A 17,588-nucleotide genomic window follows, 5' to 3' on the forward strand; every position below is an offset into this window, starting at 1 on the left:
CCCATGGTGTCACCGCGCCCACCCCCAGCCCCGGCAGAGCCTCGCCATTGGCTGCGCGGGCCCGCCGCTGACCAATAAAGACATGTTGCCACCCCTGGGGGCGTGGTTTGATGAAAGGGGTGGAGCTTGGGGCGGGGACAAGTGGGAGGTGGGAGGGGCCTCGAGGAGGGGGCGTGGCCAGGGGAAGGGGCACATGGGCCAGAGCTGGGAGGTGGGGAAAAGGGGCGGAGCCTGTGGATCGGGGTGGGGGCGTAGTGGGCGTGGCTATGCAAATGAAGGGGCACCCCCCCAGCCCCCCAAGCAGAGGGCAGCCAGGCCTGATTAACGCTTTAATTGGCACTCTCCCCCCCCGGGGGCACAGCCCCACAGCCCGCACCCCCCCGGCGGCAGCGGCACGGGGCCGGGGGGCAGTGCCGGGGGCCCCCCCGCCGTGCCAGCACCGGCAGCTCCGCGGGGCCCCCCCCTCGCCCCGCGGCCAGCAGCGGGACTGGGGGCCCCCCCTGCCCCTCCTCACCCCGTGGCGCGTCCCAACCCCCCCCCCCGCCGCCCTCCCTACCTGGGCACCCGCCCGCGCCCCCCCTTGGCCTTCTTGGTGCCCACGGCGGTCTTGATGGGCAGGGGGGCCGTGCCCTCGGGGGGGGGGGGCAGGCTGGGCCCCAGCTCCATGGGCTCTGCCGCTGCCGCCCCCGGCTTGAAGGGCTCGAAGGGGGAGAACTTCACGGGGCTGTGTGGGGAGGGGGGAGGCAGTGAGGGGGGGGCACGCTGCACCCCCTCGTCCCCACCCAGTGCCTCTCCCCCCCCAGCACGGGTACCTGACGGGGGTGCGGGGGCTGCTGTTGAGGCGCCGGGGGGAGCGCACCTTGGGCTGGAAGGAGAACCCCTCCTTGATGCTCTCCAGCACCGAGGGGGCCACGTAGGTGAAGCCCTGCACAGGGAGGGGGCAGGTCAGGAGGGGGGGTGGGTCAGGGACCCCCACCTCGCCCCCTCCCCTGGTGTCCCCCCCCCCCGGTACCAGGAAGGCCTGGTTGGCGCTCTCGCTGATGGCCGCGTCGTCGGGGCTGTCCACGGGGGTCTGGCGGGTGAAGCGGGTGTCGAACTGGCTGACGTCTTCCTCCGACTGCTGCGGGGAGGGGGCTGCTCTTCACGGCCCCCCCGCGAGGAGGAGGCAGAGCTGCCCCCCCCCCCTCATCCCCCGACCATCCCAAATCCCACCCCTACCACCACCACCAGTACCAGGCAGGGCTTGAAGGGGGGGTCCAGCCTGCGGGCCAGCAGGTCGTCCCAGTTGATGTGGCGGAAAAAGGGCTGCTTCTGCAGGAGGAGTGGGAAATGGGGGGGGTCACCGGGGGGGGGGGCATCGCTGGTGACACCTCCCCCCTGCCCCATCCCTACCTGCACATCGGCTGCGTCACCCGGCCCCCCCCCGACCCGCTGGCTGGGGTTCCTCTTGAGGAACTGGAAGAGAAGGGACAAGGGGGGGGGGGTTCCCAGTGCTGCCCCCCCCCGAGCAGGGGGCACCAGGGGGGTGTTTTGGTGTTTTGGGGGGGGGGGTTCAGGCACCTTTTTGAGTAGGTCACGGGCGTCAGGCGTCAGGTAGGGCGGCAGCACGAGCTTCCCCTTCAGGATCTTGTCGATGGTTTTCTTGCGGTTCTCGGCCGTGAAAGGGGGCTGCGAGGGGAGGGGGTGGCAGCGATGAAGGGGAGGGCCCCCCCCACCCCGGGACTGTCCCCCTACCCCCCCCCCCAGCCCGTGAGCAGGAGGCCAACTTGCCGATCCGGTGAGCATGTCGTACATCAGGGCGCCCAGGCTCCACCAGTCCACCGCCCGGTTGTGCCCGCTGCGCACCAGGATTTCGGGGGCCCTGGGGGGATTGTGGGGGGGGGCACCCTGAGCACTGGGCCCTCCCAACCCCTTTTCTGTCCCACCCCCCCCCCGTCCCATCGGGCTCACATGTACTCGATGGTGCCGCAGAAGGTGTGGGTGACGGCCCCGTCGTGGATGGACTCCTTGCACAGCCCAAAGTCCGTCAGCTTGATGTGCCCTTTGTGGGGGGGGGGGGAAGGAGTCAGCCCCCAACCCGCTGCCCCCCCCGGCTCCCCCCGACCCCCTGCCCACCCTGGCTGTTGAGCATGATGTTCTCCGGCTTGAGGTCACGGTAGATGATGCCGTTGGAGTGCAGGTGGCCCAGCGCCAGCGTGATCTCGCTCAGGTAGAAACTGCAGCAAGTTGGGGGGGGGGTGTGGGCAAGCAGCACTGGGGGCCCCCCCGCGCCCCCCACATCGCCGGGGGGGTCAGGACGCGATACCCCAGAGCCAGCCGCCCCTACCAGGCGGTGTCCTCCAGGAAGATGCCCTCGCGCTCCAGCTGCATGAAGAGCTCCCCGCCTGCAAGGCACAGCCCCGGGGGGGCCCTGAGCCTTCACCGGGCTCCGTCCCACCCCGTGCGTGCCCCCCACGCCCCCCCACGCCCCCCCGGCCCGGAGCCGCACCGCTGAGGCACTCCAGGATGAGGTAGAGTTTGCCGCCCGTCTGGAAGGCGTAGATGAGGTCCACGATGAAGGGGTGCTTGACGGCCTCCAGGATGTTCCGCTCGGCCCGCGTGTGCGCCGTGTCCTTGGCGTTGCAGGCGATTTTGGCCTGGATGGGGGGGGGGGGGGGGGCGGGAGGAAGAAGAGTGGTGAAGGGGGGGGCCACGCCGGTGGCGGGGGCGCGCCGGGGGCCGCGCTACCTTCTTCAGGACCTTCATGGCGAAGATCTTGCCCGTGTTGGTGCCCTGCACTTTGCGGACCTGGAAGACCTGCGGGGCGGCGGCGGCGGTGGGGAGGCGGCTCGGGAGCGGCCCCCCCCTCGATCCGATCCCCGGGGTCCCGGTGCCGGCTGCCGGGGGGGGGCAGCCCCCCCACCTTGCCGTAGCCGCCCTTGCCCAGGACGCGGAGCAGCTCGAAGCAGTGGGGGCCGATGTGCTCGGGGCCGTTGTTGACGCTGCTCTCGGAGATCTCGATCTCCTCGTAGTGCCCCACGGGCCTGCGGGGACGGGCGGTGAGCGGGGACGGGGCCCCCGCCGCCCCCCCCGGCACCCCGCACTTACTCCAGGCCGTTCCCCCGGGGCTCCAGCTCCATCTCCTGCGGGGGGGACACGGCGTCGGTGCCCGGGGCCCCCTCCGTCCCCCGGTCTGTCCGTCCGTCCGTCCCCTCGCCCCTTGTCCCCAGCGCTGCCCGGTCCCGGTGCCCCTCCCCGCCCCGCCCCAGCCCGGCCCTATCCCGGTGCTCAGCTCCGGCCCCGTCCCGGTGCCCCACCGGCTCCCGGTCCCCGCTGTCCCCCCCCAGCGCTCAGCCCCGGTCCCGGTGCCCCCAGCCCGTCCCGGTGTCCCCGGTCCCCGCTGTCTCCCCCCGCTCCCCCGTCCCCCACGGGTCCCGGTTCCCCCTCCGGTCCCGGTCCCCGCTGTCCCCCCCCCGCTGCCCCGTCCCCCGCCGGTCCCGGTGCCCCCGTCCCGTATCCCCGCCGCCCCGGTTCCCAGTTCCCAGTTCCCGGTTCCCGGTTCCCGGTCGCGCCGCCAGCCCCCGTCCCGTCTCACGGCGCCCAGCTCGGGCTCCTCCCCGTCGCTGCCCTCCTCGGTCTCCAGGTCGATGTCGAACACCCCCGCCATGGCGGCGCCGCACCGGGACCGCCGCACCCGCCCCGCCCCGCCCCGCCCCGCCCCACGTCACGGGGGGACCCCGGCATCCCCGCCGCGGGGCACCACGGGAAATGTAGTCCGGGACTCAGCCCCGCCCCCTCCGCCGAGGCCACGCCCCCCGTCCCTTAGGCCACGCCCCCGCGGCGGCTCGGGTGTCGGGCTGGCCCCGCAAAGGGCAGGGGTCGGCCCCAAATGTCAGCCATGGCCCGCGGGGGGGCCCACGGGGGGCCCGGGGAGGGGAGAACTCAGAAAGTGGGACAGCGACACGGCCACGGGGCTCCACAGCCTTTATTGGGGGGTCTGGGGCACGGCGTGGGCCGTGTGTTATTGTAGGGTCGCTGCTGCTACTGGGGGTCTAGGGCACTACATGGGCTGTGTGTTATTGTAGGGTCACTGCTGTTAGTGGGGGTCTCAAGCACTACATGGGCTGTGTGTTATTGTAGGGTCACTGCTGTTAGTGGGGGTCTCAAGCACTACATGGGCTGTGTGTTATTGTAGGGTCGCTGCTGTTACTGGGGGGTCTAGGGCACTACATGGGCTGTGTGTTATTGTAGGGTCACTGCTGCTACTGGGGGGGTCTCAAGTGCTACATGTGCCATTGTTGTAGGGTCACTGCTGTTACTGAGGAGTCTAGGGCACTACATGGGCTGTGTGTTATTGTAGGGTCAGAGCTGCTAGTGGGGGTCTTGGGCATTACATGGACTGTATTATTGTAGGGTCGCTGCTGCTACTGGGGAGTCTAGGGCACTACATGTGCTGTGTGTTATTGTAGGGTCGCTGCTGCTACTGGGGGGTCTAGGGCACTACATGGGCTGTGTGTTATTGTAGGGTCAGAGCTGTTAGTGGGGGTCTTGGGCACTACATGGACTGTATTATTGTAGGGTCACTGCTGTTACCGGGGGGTCTCAGGTGCTACACGGGCTGTGTGGTTTTTTAGGGTCACTATTCCCCCCAGTAAGGGGGGTCTTGGGCACTAGATGACTACATGAGCTATGTTATTGTAGGATCACTGCTGTTACTGGGAGGTCTCGGGCGCTACACGGGCTGTGTTATTGTAGGGTTGCTGCTGTTACTGTGGCATCTGTTGCTGTCAGACCCCTCAATGGTGACGAGGGGTGACAGGGCAGCAGTGGCTATCACACACTGCACTGCCACACAGCATCTCCTGAGGGCCCAGCTTGTCCTCGGGGACCCTTCCCAGGGCCATATGTCATGGGAACGTCTCCCCATGTTTGTTATGGCAGGGTCTCCCTCACTCTGGTTTGTTATTGTAGGGTCTACCCAGTGATGGCATTTCCTCACAGGGTCTCCCCATGCTCATTTGCTATTGTAGGGTTTCCCCATGTTCATCTGCTATTGCAGGGTCTCCCCATACTCATTTGTTATTGTAGGGTCTCCCCATGCTCATTTCCTATTGTAGGGTCTCCCTACACTCATTTATTGTAGGGTCTCCCCATGCTCATTTCCTATTGTAGGGTCACCCCATGCTCATTTATTGTAGGGTCTCCCCATGCTCATTTCCTATTGTAGGGTCACCCCATGCTCATTTATTGTAGGGTCTCCCCATGCTCATTTCCTATTGTGGGGTCACCCCATGCTCATTTATTGTAGGGTCTCCCCATGCTCATTTCCTATTGTAGGGTCACCCCATGCTCATTTATTGTAGGGTCTCCCCATGCTCATTTCCTATTGTGGGGTCACCCCATGCTCATTTATTGTAGGGACTCCCTACACTCATTTATTGTAGGGTCTCCCTGTGCTGGTTCATTATTGTGGGACCTCCCTGTGCTCTCTGTTATTGCGGGGTCTCCCTGTGCTGCCTGGTCCTACTGCCATTGTGGGGTGGCGCAGGTGCCATGGGGGCCACCCCATTACCATAGGCTCGTTCAGGAGCCCCCTCCACGCCTCCCCTGGGGACAGCACAGGGATGGTGGGGCAGGGGGCTCGGGACTCCCCCTGGGCTCTGTCCCTGTGCCATGGGGAGCGGGCGACACGGGTGACAAGGTCCAGGAGGGGCTTGGAGGGAGGGGGTGGCAGAGAAGGGGACACATTGGGGGGCCGGGGGGGAGCCGGGGGGCGTCGGGGGCCGGGCAGACGGGGCCGTGGGCTGGGACCTCCGCGCCACCCCCCCGCCCCGCTCCCCGCCGGGGCTATTTGAAGTGGGAGAGGAAATGGTCGACGGGGTAGCGCGGCGAGTCGATGCCCAGCGCCTGGCACAGCCCCAGCAGGCGGCCGCAGGCCTCGGCCGGGCTGCCCCCGGCGCAGGCCACGCTCAGGCAGGGCTCCTCGTACTGCCCGCCCGCCTCCTCGAACAGCGGGTTGAGCCGCACCAGCCCGCGCCGCTGCAGGCCCTGCAGGGCCGCCAGCCCGCCCTGGCGCAGCGCCGGGCCGTGCTCGGAGGCCAGGCACATGACGCCCGCCAGCTGGGCGCGGGGCGCGGGGCGGGCGGGCAGCATGGGCGGCAGCCCCAGCGCCACCAGCACGGCCGCCAGCAGCAGGTCGGGGCCGTAGACGGCGCGGATCCAGTCGCGCAGGTAGAAGCCGCCCATGCGCGGGTTGATCTCCAGCAGGCGCGGCCCGCCGGGGCCCAGCTTCAGCTCCACGTTGAAGACGCCGTCCAGCAGCCCGCAGGCCCGGCAGCACTGCAGGGCCGCCCGCACCAGCTGTGCCTGCCGGTCGGCGGGCAGGCAGGAGGGCAGCACGGCCGCCGTCTCCAGGAAGGCGGGCAGGCGCGTGGGGCCGTTGTCCGACACCCAGGCGCCCAGCAGCCGCCCCTCGAACAGCACCAGGTCGACGTCGTGCTCGGTGCCCGGCACGTACTCCATCAGCAGCATGGCGTTGCCCCAGCCCAGCCCGATGCCCGGGTAGTCGGCGTCGGCGCGCAGGTCACGCCACAGCCGGGCGGCGTGCGCGTGGCACTGCCGGGCGCTCTCCACCAGCCGCACGCCCACGCCGCCCGCCCCGAACTCCAGCTTGGCCACGGCGGGGAAGGGGACGGCGCCCGCCGCCCGCTCCACGTCCCCGTGGCTGCGCAGCCGCCGGCAGGGCACGGCGAAGGCGGCGGGCGGCGGGCGGCCGCGGCGGCAGCACTGCAGGTGCTGGTGGGTCCGGCTCTTCTGCTTGGCCAGGCGGACGGCGGCGGGCGGGCTGCCGCGCAGCCCCAGCCGCTGGCACACCAGCGCCGCCAGCACCACGCAGTCGTCCCAGTAGGAGAGGCAGGCGTGGGGCCGCAGGTCCCGGGCGCGCACCAGCTCCGCCACCCGCTCGGCGTGCTCCTCGTCGCGCTGGTGCTCCCGGCTGTCGTAGGGCAGGAAGGTCTGCACCAGCCCCGCCGCAAAGTGCTCCGGGTCCGACTCCACCAGGTGGATCTGCGCAGACACCGCACGGGCGTCACCGTGGTGTGGGGATGGGGTTCAGGTGCCCACCCCCAGCCCCTCGCCGCCACCCGCAGCACGAGCACTGCTACGGCACAGCCGGGGCGGTGCCCGGTGTTCACTCTGGAACCTACTGACAGCCTCATTGCCTCCTTACCCTCAAGCCATATTCACGGGCTGCTTCCCAGACGAAGCTCTTGCTGACACCGCCGGCCCCGATCAGGAGGATGTCCTTGCCCTCTACCAGGTGGCACTGTGCCCGGTGCAGCAGGGCTTCTGCCAGCAGCCGGGGCAGGTCACCGGCGGGCTCCCCCACGTCGCGCCCCATGGCCTCAGCCAGCAGGCAGGTCTCTAAGCACCGCTGGCAGTTGGCAGAGAGGGCCACCAGCTCCAGGGTGTCATCCACACACGACAGCAGGAAATCCACACCTGGGGGACACGGTGGGGACGGCGCACTCAGCACCCCGGGGCTGCCCTCCCCCTGCCCCTGCAGGAGCAGCCCCCGGGGCTGGTGCTCACCGAGGATGTCGGTGTGGGCTCGGGCACCGCCACGCTGCGTGGGGCTCAGCTCTGCTTCAGCGGCCAGGAGGGTGGCCATGGCGTCCTCAGCAGCCCCCCGCAGCCGCTCCGCCAGTGCCTGCCGGTGCCCCGGGTCCGCCAGGCCCCACTGCTGCAGGCTGGAGTCCAGGCCCAGGGGCAGCGCCGCCCCGTGCCGCACCGGCGCCTCCGCGCGCCCCATGCCGCATGCCACCTGTGGGGACACGCCGCCACCGCCACGGGGACATGGGCCACCCCCGGGGACGCCCAGAGCCGCCAGGTGCCACCCCCATCACCAGGCACAGGGGCTACGTGAACTGGGGAGGGGGTTCCCGACCCCACCCAAGTGCGTGGTGCCCCCACCCTCGCGCCCAGGCCGTACCTGGCAGAGCTGGGGCCGGTCCCCCCAGGACCGGCAGACGACGGTGCAGATGCGCAGGGCCATGGGCAGCCGCGGGGCTGCGCTGCCTGGGGGGCGAGGGACAGGGCAGGGACGCGCCGCAGCCCGAGGACGGGAACGTGGGGAGGGGGCCCTGACGTGCACCCCCCCCCCCAAACCCACCCTTGGTCACAGGGCAGCCCAGTGTGGCACCACCACCGCCACAGCCACCCCTAGCCCCCCGGGATGGTGGGGAGCCAGGGACGGTCCCCTCATCTCCCCACCTGCCCCCTTATGATGGGTGCTGCCCCCCAGCCCAGGGGACAGCAGGGGGACAGGGCAGCCACCTCCCCCCCCTCCCTAGGGGGCTGCAGGGATTCGGGGCATCCCCCACCCCTGGGTTTGGACACGAGGCTGACAGAGCGACCATGGGAGCTCCGGGGGGCCCTTCCCAGGGATGGTGGGAGTTCCGGGGGGCCCTTCCCGCCCCCCTCGCCCCCCGGGGGTGGTGGGCGCCCGAGGGGGGGTCTTACGTGGGGGGGGCGCGGGCAGGCGGGCGGTGGGCACCAGGGCCTCCAGCAGGACGCTCTCCTCCTCCTGCAGCCCACTCAGCCGGGCCACCACCGCCGCCGCCACCGCCGCCCCCTCCGCCTTCCCGTGGGTGCTGCGGGTGCCTGTCCCACGCCACCGCCACCCTGCCGGCCGCACCGCCACCTGCATGCAGCACCATGTCACCCCCTGCCACCTCGCCGCAGCACCCCTCGCCCCCTGCCACCCGCTCCCACCACCACCCCACAGCCACCCCACCAAGCCGCACCACCTCTCGCTGCCCCTGACTGCCACCCCACAGCCACCCCCGAGCGTCCCGCTGCTGCTCCCTGCCCCCGTGCCCCAGCCCCGCAGCCCCCACCCACCCCGCGGTGCCACCCGGTGCCCACCTGGCTGTAGGGCTTCATGGCAGTGCCCCCCAGGAAGGCGCACACCTCCTCCCGCACCAGGCTCTCCTGGCCCTGGGGGTCCTCCAGCCGCACCAGGCGCACCCCGGGGGGCGCGGGGTCCTCAGGCAGGGCCCCCTGGGTTCCCAGGACGAAGGCCAGGGTGGGGGGCACGTGCAGGCCAGCACGGGCAGCCAGCACCCGGCGGGTGGCCACCGGGTCCTCCAGCCACCGGGCCAGTGGCACTGAGCCCCCCGTGGGGCAGTCGAGGTCGCGGGCCAGCTCGCCCACCCAGCTGCTCTCAGTCCCAGGGCTGAAGGTGCCCGTCACGTAGGTGGCCCGCCGGGGGGGCACAAACACCTCCAGGGCGCTGTGGCCCCCCGCCTCAAAGGAGACCCCCTGGGAGAGCAGCAGTGACCAGGCGCCTGGGGACGTCTCTGAGGGCACCCGGCTGGCCCAGGTGGGTGAGAGGCACAGCACCATGGCACCTGCGGGTGGGCAGCAGTGTGGGCAGTGGCCGTGCCCCCTGTGCTGGGCACCCACCCTGGGTGGGACGCGGGGGGAGCTCGTGGCTGCCCGTTTTGGGGGGCTGGGGGCTGGACGCACCTGGGCAGCGGGAGCCGCCCTCCAGCAGGACAGGCAGGAAGGCGGTAGGGGAGCCCAGGATGCAGACAGTCATGTCCAGTGGACCGAATCCTGCAGCGAGGTGGTGATCAGCAGGCATGGGACCGCATTGCCACCCTGTCCCTGGCACCCCCGTGCCCCCAGCCTGGCGCTGTGTCCCCAGCCGCCAGCCCCCGTGACCCCCGTGCCCAGTACCCGTGCGGGGCTCCTTGGTGCGGTCCACGGTGAGGGGCAGCCCCTCCTGGCGCAGGGCACTCTGCAGCAACTCGTAGCCGTGGGTGGCTGAGTCGGGGTCCCCGGTGTCCTCGGGGACCTCGCCGTCAGGCACCTCCTCGTCCAGCCAGCCCGGGCACAGTGCCTCCGGCCCTGCCCACTCCTGCTCCTTCGGACTCATCGGCTGCTCCACACTGACCTGGTCCACTGAGAGCTGTCGTGGGGCACAGCCGGGGCTGGGACCAGGTGCCCGCCTTGGGGTTGCCACGGGGCACAGATGGGGCCAGCGGTGGGACAGATGAGGGGCGAGCACAGGGGTGATGGGGCTGGCGTGGGGGCGTTGGGGTGGGTGTGGGGTTCGGGGCAGCATGGGGCAGGCATGGGGCAGGGCTGCAGCACGGGGCAAGGGGGCTGTGGGGCTGTGGGGGTGCCCAGGCACGGAGCCACCGCCTTGGGGACAGCAGGGCAGTGCCAGCTCCCAGACAAAGCGTCCCCTTGTCCCCGCGGGGTCACGCGGCGGGTGGGCACGGCACTGCCACGCCGAGTGCCCGGTACCGCCGAGCCCTGCTGGGAAGAGCCCCCCCCGCCTGGACCCTCCCGGGACCACTCACCATCCTGGCGTCGGGGGGCTGCAAAAGACAGAGGGGCCGAGTCAGCCGAGTTGGGCGGGGACCCCCGGGATGTCCTGGGGTCCCCTCGGTGCCAGCCCCGGTGTCCCTGCTCCCCCCGCACCCCTCGGTGCCAGCCCTGCTGACTGGGGCAGCTCCGGCTGAGCCCCTGCAGGGATTATCCTAATCCGGCGGCAGCTCAGCCCCACCGGGGACCCCCCTGCGCCCGGTGCCAAGGTGCCCTGGGGCTGTGGGCCCTGGCGCGCCCCCCCCCGGGTGCCCCAGCCCAGCGGCTCCGGCACGGGGGGGGAAACTGAGGCACGGGCGTCCCCTGGCCAGCGCCGACAGCCGCGGACCCCACGGGGGGGGCCTGAACGGTGTCCACGCGACGGGGGCGACCCCGGTGGCGGGACGCCCCCCCCCGCCCCCCGGGCAAGCCCTTTCGCCGCGGTACCTGCGCGGGGCCCGCGGTCACGCGTGGCTGGATGCCTGCCCCCGGGAGCGCCCCGCTGCAGCCGGGGGAGCGCTCGGAGCCCTTAAAGCCCCGCGGTCCCCCCCCCCAGGGGGCCCGGCCCCGTGCCCCGGATTAGGCGGCGGGCACGGCGGGCGGCACAGAGCCCCATTGTCCGCGGCTGCCACCCGGCCCCTGTCGCTTGTCGCCTGTCCCCCCGGCGCGGCGGAGATGCGGCGCCGCACGTCCCCCGGCTTAGCGAGACAGCTGCTGTCGCCGTCCCCGTCCCCGCAGCGCTCTGAGCGCGCACGGACACGCGTGGACAGCCGCGCACAAGTCCCCGCACACGCGTGCACAGCGCGCACGCACCCCCCCCACACACCCCCGGCACCCACCGGCGGTCGCTGTGTCGGTGCCGGTGCCCGCGGCTGTCGCTGCCCGCAGAGCCCTGTGCCCGGTTCTGCACCGGCGGTGCTTCCAGCCCCCGGGCGGGGCAGCCCCGGGGGAGGGCGCGGGGCGGAGACGGGGGGCGGGGGGTGCGGGGACGCGGCCAGCCGGGGGTCGCCCGGGGACAGCGGCGCAGCTGACACCGCGGGGCTGAAATGTCACGGACGGGGGCCACGGGCACGCGGCCCGGGGTGGCGGCGCGCGTGGCACGCGGGGAGCGGACGGCAGCGGGGGCACGCGTGGCACGGCGCGGTTCGGCACGGCACGGCGCGGCACGCGAGGTCTCCCCCGCTCCCCACGGAGGCCCCCACGGGAGTCTCCGCGGCACGGGGTTGGCAACAGCCTCCCGGCAACGGTCCCGCGTGGCCGCACCGGCACGGCCCCGAGACGCGGCCCCGCCGGGCGGGAGCGGGCACCGGGGGGTGCGGGCACGGGCACGGGCACGGGGCGCGCACGGAGCGGGACGGCGGGGGCAGAGCCGCGCCCGTCCCCCCGCGCCCCCTCGAGCCCCCCCCGGTGCTGTCCCGTGTCCCGCGTCACGTGTTCCGGTGCCTCCGTGCCCCCCGCTGCTGTCCCCTGCCCCCTGTCACGTGTCCCGGTGCCCCGCTGCCCCCCGGTGCCGTCACATGTCCCGGTCCCGTGCCCCCCCGGGGGTGTCCGTGCCCCCCGTGCCCCCCGTGTCCCCCATCCCCAGTCCCGTCTCTCTCACGTCGTCCGGTGCTGTCCCGTGTCACCTACCCAACTCCCCCCCGGTGTCCCGGTGCCCACCGTGTCCCGTACCCGGTGTCTCCCCACACCCCCCGGTGCTGTCCCAGTGTCCCGGTGTCCCGCCGGTGTCTCCGTGCCCCCCGGTGCTGCCCCCTGCCTTATGTCCCATGTCTCCTATCCCGCTGCCCCCCCCCCCCCCCCCAATATCTCACTGCCCCCCGCTGCCGCCCCGTGTCCCCCACACCCCCCGGTGCTTCCTCTCTCCCCACCTCCCGAGTCAACCCCATGTCCCCCGCTGCCGTCCCGTACCCCAGCGCCTCGGTGCCGTCACGGTGCCTCCGCTATGTCTCCGTTCCCCCGGTACTACCCCTTGTCCTATGTCCCGCGTCCTGGTGCCCCGCGTCCCTTATCCCGGTGCCCCCAGTGTCTCGGTTCCCCTCCGGTGTCCCGGTGCCCCCCGGTGCTGTCCCTTGTCCCTTATCCCGGTTCCCCCCCGGTGTCCCGGTTCCCCCCCGGGTGTCCCGGTGCCCTGCGGTGCTGTCCCTTGTCCCCTATCCCGGTGCCCCCCGGTGCCCCCCAGTGCCCCCCGGTGCTGTCCCTTGTCCCCTATCCCGGTACCCCCCGGTGTCCCGGTGCCCCCCGGTGCTGTCCCTTGTCCCCTATCCCGGTGCCCTCCGGTGTCCCGCTGCCCTCCGGTGCCGTCCCTCGCCCCGCGTCCCGGTTCCCCCGGGGGCAGCCCCGCTGCCGGCCTCCCCTCTGGGTGTCCCCGCGACCTCCGTGCCGGCAGGGGGCGCTGCGCCGCCGCCCCCCCGAGTCCCCGCGGGCCGCTCCCGGTGCCGGGCGGGGCGGGCGGCGCGCGGGGACGCAGCGTCCGGCGGCCATGGCGGAGACCGAGAAGCTCAACCTGGACTCCATCATCAGCCGCCTCCTGGAGGGTGAGCGGCCCCCGGCCGAGCCCCCCCGGCCGCCCCCCTCCGCCACCGGGCCGCCCACAACGGCCCCGCCCGCGGCGCTCAACGGGCCCCGGGGCACAACGGCGGCTTCCGGGCCCCGCGACGGCACCGGGGGGGGAACGGGAGCGGAGGGGGGGGGTGAGGGGAACGGGGAGGGGAGGAGGGGAACGGGGAGGGGGGGGGGGGAACGGGAGGGGAAATGGGGGGTGCGGGGGGGCACGGAGGGGGCTGGGGGCGACCACCGGCTCCGTTACCGGCTCCGTTACCGGGAGGGGGGGGGAGCCGCTGACCGCAGCCCCCCCCCCGCCGCACAGTGCAAGGGTCGCGTCCCGGGAAGAACGTGCAGCTGACGGAGAACGAGATCCGCGGGCTGTGCCTCAAGTCGCGGGAGATCTTCCTGAGCCAGCCCATCCTGCTGGAGCTCGAGGCGCCCCTCAAGATCTGCGGTGAGCACCGGCACCGGGGGGGCACCGGGATGATGGGGAGGGGAGGGCAGGGCCGGGTGTCACCCCCTGCTGTGTCCCCCCCCCTCCAGGGGACATCCACGGGCAGTACTACGACCTGCTGCGCCTCTTCGAGTACGGCGGCTTCCCCCCCGAGAGCAACTACCTGTTCCTGGGCGACTACGTGGACCGGGGCAAGCAGTCTCTGGAGACCATCTGCCTGCTGCTGGCCTACAAGATCAAGTACCCCGAGAACTTCTTCCTGCTGCGCGGCAACCACGAGTGCGCCAGCATCAACCGCATCTACGGCTTCTACGATGAGTGTGAGTGCCGGCACGCCGCCGTGCCCCCCTCCCGCCCCGTCCCACCCACCTTTCCCCACCTTGTGTCTCCCCCGTGCTGTCCCACACTCGGCCCCGTGTGTGGTTTCTGTGACCATCGGGAGCCCCTCGCCACCCCCGTGCCCGCCCCGTGTCCCCATCCCACGCTGTGTCACCCGGTGACATCCCGCGGGGCTGGCGAGGCTCCATGGGGGTGTCCCCGGCACCCACACCGCTGCCTCGCAGGCAAGCGGCGCTACAACATCAAGCTCTGGAAGACGTTCACCGACTGCTTCAACTGCTTGCCCATCGCTGCCATCGTGGACGAGAAGATCTTCTGCTGCCACGGAGGTGGGCACGGCCCCTCTGGGTTAGCGGGGTGCCCTGGGGAGGGGGGTGTCTCCCCCAGCAGGGCCTGACGCCCCCCGCCCCGCGCAGGGCTGTCTCCCGACCTGCAGTCGATGGAGCAGATCCGGCGGATCATGCGCCCCACGGACGTGCCCGACCAGGGGCTGCTGTGCGACCTGCTGTGGTCCGACCCCGACAAGGATGTGCAGGGCTGGGGCGAGAACGACCGCGGCGTCTCCTTCACCTTCGGGGCAGAGGTGGTGGCCAAGTTCCTGCACAAGCACGACCTGGACCTCATCTGCCGGGCACACCAGGTACCACCGGAGCAGGGGGGCTGGCTCTCCTTCTGGGGTGTTTGCTCTGGGGACACCCCGGCTCCCTATAGGCAGGGGTCTCCAGGGGGGATTCCCCTCAGGGGGGGACTTTTGGGGTCTTGGGGGCGCTGCCCCAGGGGTGGTTGGGCTCCGTAAGCTTGTGGAATGGAGGCGTTTGTCCCGGGGGACACTGCAGGCAGGGCACAGGGGGATATCTGCCCCAGGGCAGTGGGGTTGCCCCAGCTGAGCCCCGAGGCCCCGCAGGTGGTGGAGGACGGCTACGAGTTCTTCGCCAAGCGCCAGCTCGTGACCCTCTTCTCGGCGCCCAACTACTGCGGGGAGTTTGACAACGCGGGCGCCATGATGAGCGTGGATGAGACCCTCATGTGCTCCTTCCAGGTGGGCTGCGGCTTGGGCAGGGGGGGGCGGGCAGGCGGGCCTGCAGCTGGGGGAAGCGGGGGGCAGCCGCCTGCAGCCCCCCTCACTCATCCCCTGCCCCCCAGATCCTGAAGCCGGCCGACAAGAACAAGGGCAAATACGGGCAGTTCAGCGGGCTGAACCCCGCCGGCCGCCCCGTCACCCCTCCCCGCAACTCTGCCAAAGCCAAGAAGTGAGCACCCGCCACTGGGGCCCGGGGCCCGGCCCCCCATCAGGTCGCTCTTCTTTCCATTTATTTTTTATTTGTAAGATCCTGCCCCCCCCCCGCCACCCTCCACCGAACCAAAAGCCCCCTCTGGGGCAGGGCCCGCCGGGGGGAGTGGGGCAGCCCACCCCTGGGGCAGCAGCGGAGGGGGGGGCAGGAGGCTTTTTTTGGAAATAAACTTGTAAAGGGTCACCGGGGGGGGTCTGTGTCGTGGCTTAGGGGGTCTGGGGGGGCACATCCTGCATGCCCGGGCAGTGCCAGCTGCCGCAGCGGGACCCCTGGGCTGCTGCCAGGGGGCACCGGGGGTCTCAGCACTCGCCATCGCTGTCCTCTGCCAGCACCTCCTGGCTGGGGGCCGGGCTGGGCCCCCCCGATGTCATCACCGAGCCGAAAAACAGCGAGCGGAACTGGGGGGGGAGAGGCACGTGTCGGGGGGGGAGCACGCCCAGCCCCTGCCCCCCGACACAGCCGTGCCCGTCCCCCACCTTCTTGTGAGGGGGTGTGCCTGGCACAGCTCCATCCTCCTCCTCCTCCTCCTCCTCCTCCTGGGGGTCGCTTTCTATGGGATGAGGGGTGCGCAGGGGGAAGGTGGGGCTGGGAGGTGCCCCCGAATCCTCCCCGTAGCTTTCGGTTTCCATGGCAATCATGTAGGACTCGAGGTCATCGGCGAAGTCATCCGAGGGGGCAGGCGCGTGGGAGATGCTGTGTGGGGAGACGGTGGGTCAGGGGGGGTGGCGTGGGGGCCGTTCACTCTGGTCCCTACTGCTGGCAGCGGTTACCCGTTGGCTGCGGGGGGCTGGGAGCTGCTCTCGGGGTCCAGGAGGGTGGCCAGGACCAGGTGGGCCTCCATCAGGGGGTCTTCCAGGCTGAAGATCGCCGGCCTGGGGGCACAGAGGGGCTAAGCACAGTTGGGGAAGCACGGGGGGGGCTAGGGCGGCTGCTCCTACCTGCCAGGCGCGTCATAGTGGATGGTGAGGGGCAAGTTGGAGGCCTCGGCGAAAGCCAGGAGTCCCTGGGCGGAGATGAGACCGGGTGAGACCCGAGCGGGTGAGGGGGGGGAGGACGTTTGGGGGCGGCCCCCGGCTCCCGCTCACCCGAAACTCCTTGAGGCAGAAAGTGATGCGGGAATCCGGGACCACAGCCACCGCCTGGAACTCATCCGGGGCCAACCACAGCTCCGTCACCATCGCCTTGCCCAGCTCTGCGGGGAGGCCGTTAGGGACGCGGGGCGGGGAGGCACCCCCCGGCCAGCCCCCGGCCCCCCGCTCACCGGCCTCATCCTCCACGTAGCTGCGCAGGCTGATCCTGCCCCCGGGGCCGGCCGCCAGCGTCACCTCCGCCAGCGTCTGCGGGAAGTGGACCACGGCCTCCGCCAGCACCCTGGCGGGCACGGGGCGGGCTCAGCGCTTTGTGCCCCCCCCCAAAACACAGACAGACGTCTCCCCGCAGCCCCCCGCTGCTCTCACCGTGCCGGCGCGCAGAGGCTGCTGGCGCAGCGCTGCGTGTCGAAGACAGCCTGCAGCCGCTCACACTCCTGGAAGGCCAGGTTGTGCGTCCGGGTGATGCCTAGGGGGGGGTGACAGGTGGCTTAATGCAACCGGGGCGGCCCCCCCCGTCCCCTCCCGGTGCCCCCCCCCCACTCACCGTACTTGCAGTGCAGCTGCAGCACCAGGCGGCTGGCGCGGGGCCGCAGCAGCAGCAGGCAGCGCTCCACCGTCTTCTCCAGCGCCGGCAGCGAGCGGAACACGCCGAGGAAGCTCTGCAGTGGTGGGGGGGGGCACAGCACAGCCGTCAGCCCCCGGGGGAGGTTACCGGGGGGGTCACCGGGCGGTCACCGGGCGGTCCCCGGGGGTCGCTCACCTTCATGTGCACCTTGCAGCGCGGGGGCGCGGCGGGGGGCCCGGGCTGGTAGAGCTGGAAGAAGAGGGGCGCCAGCAGGAAGGAGGCGAAGGCGGAGCGCGAGGGGCTGGCGGCCCGCAGGGACAGCTGGGGGGGAGCGGGACAGCGGGCCGTGAGCGGCGGGCACGCACCGGGACCGGGGGGGGGTTTCGGGGTTTGTCCCCCCCCCCTCCAACCGGCCCCGGTGCGGCCCCGTCGCGGTGCGCGGCCCCGTACCCCGCTGCCGGTGGGCTCCAGGTACAGCTCGTCCCCGATCCGCGACAGCGCGTGCACGGCGCGGCCCAGGGCTGCGGGAGCGGGAGCGGGAGCGGGGCGGTCACGGGGGGGCACCGGCACCGGCACCGCCGCTCCCCTCCCGCTCCCTGCCCCCGCCCCCGGTGCCGGTGCCGCGCTCACCTCTGACGTTGCTCCCGGCGATGACGCACTTCATGGCGGGGGGCACCCCCGCCCCGCCCCGCCCCCGCCTGCCGGTGCCGCTCCCCCCCCCCCCTCCCGGCCCCGCCGCTCCCTCCCGCCGCGCCGCCGCCGCCACCGGCCCCGCTCCCGCCCGCCGCCTTCCCATTGGCCGCCCGCCCCGCTCCGCCCCGCCCCCCGCTGCCTCGCGATTGGCTGGCGCGGATGATTGACGGCGCGCCGGCGCGCCGCGAGCCGCGGCCCGTCACGTGACCGCGGGGCGGGGCCCTTCGCCCGTCTCCCTCCGCCCCGCCCCGCTCCTC

General features: G+C 72.1%; 4 protein-coding genes across 4 annotated transcripts; 1 reads left to right on the forward strand and 3 right to left on the reverse strand.

Moving 5' to 3' along the window:
- Positions 1-552: 552 nt before the first annotated feature.
- On the reverse strand, positions 553-3,664 carry RPS6KB2 (ribosomal protein S6 kinase B2). The gene is made up of 15 exons (XM_032188408.1): positions 3,575-3,664; positions 3,088-3,122; positions 2,903-3,023; positions 2,728-2,796; positions 2,489-2,636; positions 2,327-2,384; positions 2,116-2,216; positions 1,951-2,041; positions 1,771-1,861; positions 1,561-1,668; positions 1,393-1,455; positions 1,234-1,311; positions 1,013-1,120; positions 813-925; positions 553-724 (listed from the first exon to the last, which is right to left on the reverse strand). The coding sequence occupies exons 1-15, from the start codon at positions 3,644-3,646 to the stop codon at positions 553-555; spliced, it is 1,428 nt and encodes a 475-aa protein (XP_032044299.1). The 5' UTR covers positions 3,647-3,664.
- A 1,481-nt stretch (positions 3,665-5,145) lies between these two features.
- On the reverse strand, positions 5,146-11,263 carry CARNS1 (carnosine synthase 1). Its single transcript, XM_032188941.1, has 10 exons — positions 11,193-11,263; positions 10,350-10,367; positions 9,721-9,952; positions 9,508-9,597; positions 8,905-9,389; positions 8,500-8,680; positions 7,970-8,055; positions 7,570-7,801; positions 7,208-7,479; positions 5,146-7,044 (listed from the first exon to the last, which is right to left on the reverse strand). Exons 2-10 carry the CDS (start codon positions 10,350-10,352, stop codon positions 5,827-5,829), a joined length of 2,799 nt encoding a protein of 932 aa, XP_032044832.1. The 5' UTR covers positions 10,353-10,367; positions 11,193-11,263; the 3' UTR covers positions 5,146-5,826.
- Positions 11,264-12,802: 1,539 nt separating this feature from the next.
- On the forward strand, positions 12,803-15,119 carry PPP1CA (protein phosphatase 1 catalytic subunit alpha). Its single transcript, XM_032189288.1, has 7 exons — positions 12,803-12,887; positions 13,220-13,351; positions 13,441-13,671; positions 13,915-14,019; positions 14,107-14,330; positions 14,595-14,729; positions 14,834-15,119. The coding sequence occupies exons 1-7, from the start codon at positions 12,833-12,835 to the stop codon at positions 14,942-14,944; spliced, it is 993 nt and encodes a 330-aa protein (XP_032045179.1). The 5' UTR covers positions 12,803-12,832; the 3' UTR covers positions 14,945-15,119.
- A 29-nt stretch (positions 15,120-15,148) lies between these two features.
- On the reverse strand, positions 15,149-17,319 carry RAD9A (RAD9 checkpoint clamp component A). Its single transcript, XM_032189289.1, has 11 exons — positions 17,269-17,319; positions 17,089-17,159; positions 16,834-16,959; positions 16,618-16,732; positions 16,440-16,539; positions 16,244-16,353; positions 16,068-16,174; positions 15,921-15,985; positions 15,753-15,854; positions 15,459-15,675; positions 15,149-15,380 (listed from the first exon to the last, which is right to left on the reverse strand). Exons 1-11 carry the CDS (start codon positions 17,300-17,302, stop codon positions 15,282-15,284), a joined length of 1,146 nt encoding a protein of 381 aa, XP_032045180.1. The 5' UTR covers positions 17,303-17,319; the 3' UTR covers positions 15,149-15,281.
- Between the last annotated feature and the right edge of the window lie 269 nt (positions 17,320-17,588).

This window comes from Aythya fuligula, chromosome 5, assembly GCF_009819795.1.
Source record: "Aythya fuligula isolate bAytFul2 chromosome 5, bAytFul2.pri, whole genome shotgun sequence".
Classification (NCBI taxonomy): Eukaryota; Metazoa; Chordata; class Aves; order Anseriformes; family Anatidae; genus Aythya; species Aythya fuligula.

Coding starts and splice junctions, on each gene's coding strand:
- RPS6KB2 (XM_032188408.1), bottom strand. CDS start 3,646: ATGGCGGGGGTGTTCGACATCGACCTGGAGACCGAGGAGGGCAGCGAC. Junction 926..1,012: donor GCGCCAACCAGGCCTTCCTG/GTACCGGGGGGG, acceptor CTCCCTGTGCAG/GGCTTCACCTACGTGGCCCC. Junction 725..812: donor AGCCCCCGCACCCCCGTCAG/GTACCCGTGCTG, acceptor CTCCCCACACAG/CCCCGTGAAGTTCTCCCCCT.
- CARNS1 (XM_032188941.1), bottom strand. Junction 9,598..9,720: donor CACCAAGGAGCCCCGCACGG/GTACTGGGCACG, acceptor ACCTCGCTGCAG/GATTCGGTCCACTGGACATG. Junction 7,480..7,569: donor AGCCCACACCGACATCCTCG/GTGAGCACCAGC, acceptor CGTGTCCCCCAG/GTGTGGATTTCCTGCTGTCG.
- PPP1CA (XM_032189288.1), top strand. CDS start 12,833: ATGGCGGAGACCGAGAAGCTCAACCTGGACTCCATCATCAGCCGCCTC. Junction 12,888..13,219: donor CATCAGCCGCCTCCTGGAGG/GTGAGCGGCCCC, acceptor CCCGCCGCACAG/TGCAAGGGTCGCGTCCCGGG. Junction 13,672..13,914: donor CTACGGCTTCTACGATGAGT/GTGAGTGCCGGC, acceptor GCTGCCTCGCAG/GCAAGCGGCGCTACAACATC.
- RAD9A (XM_032189289.1), bottom strand. CDS start 17,302: ATGAAGTGCGTCATCGCCGGGAGCAACGTCAGAG. Junction 15,676..15,752: donor CAGCCCCCCGCAGCCAACGG/GTAACCGCTGCC, acceptor CTCCCCACACAG/CATCTCCCACGCGCCTGCCC. Junction 15,381..15,458: donor GCACACCCCCTCACAAGAAG/GTGGGGGACGGG, acceptor CTCCCCCCCCAG/TTCCGCTCGCTGTTTTTCGG.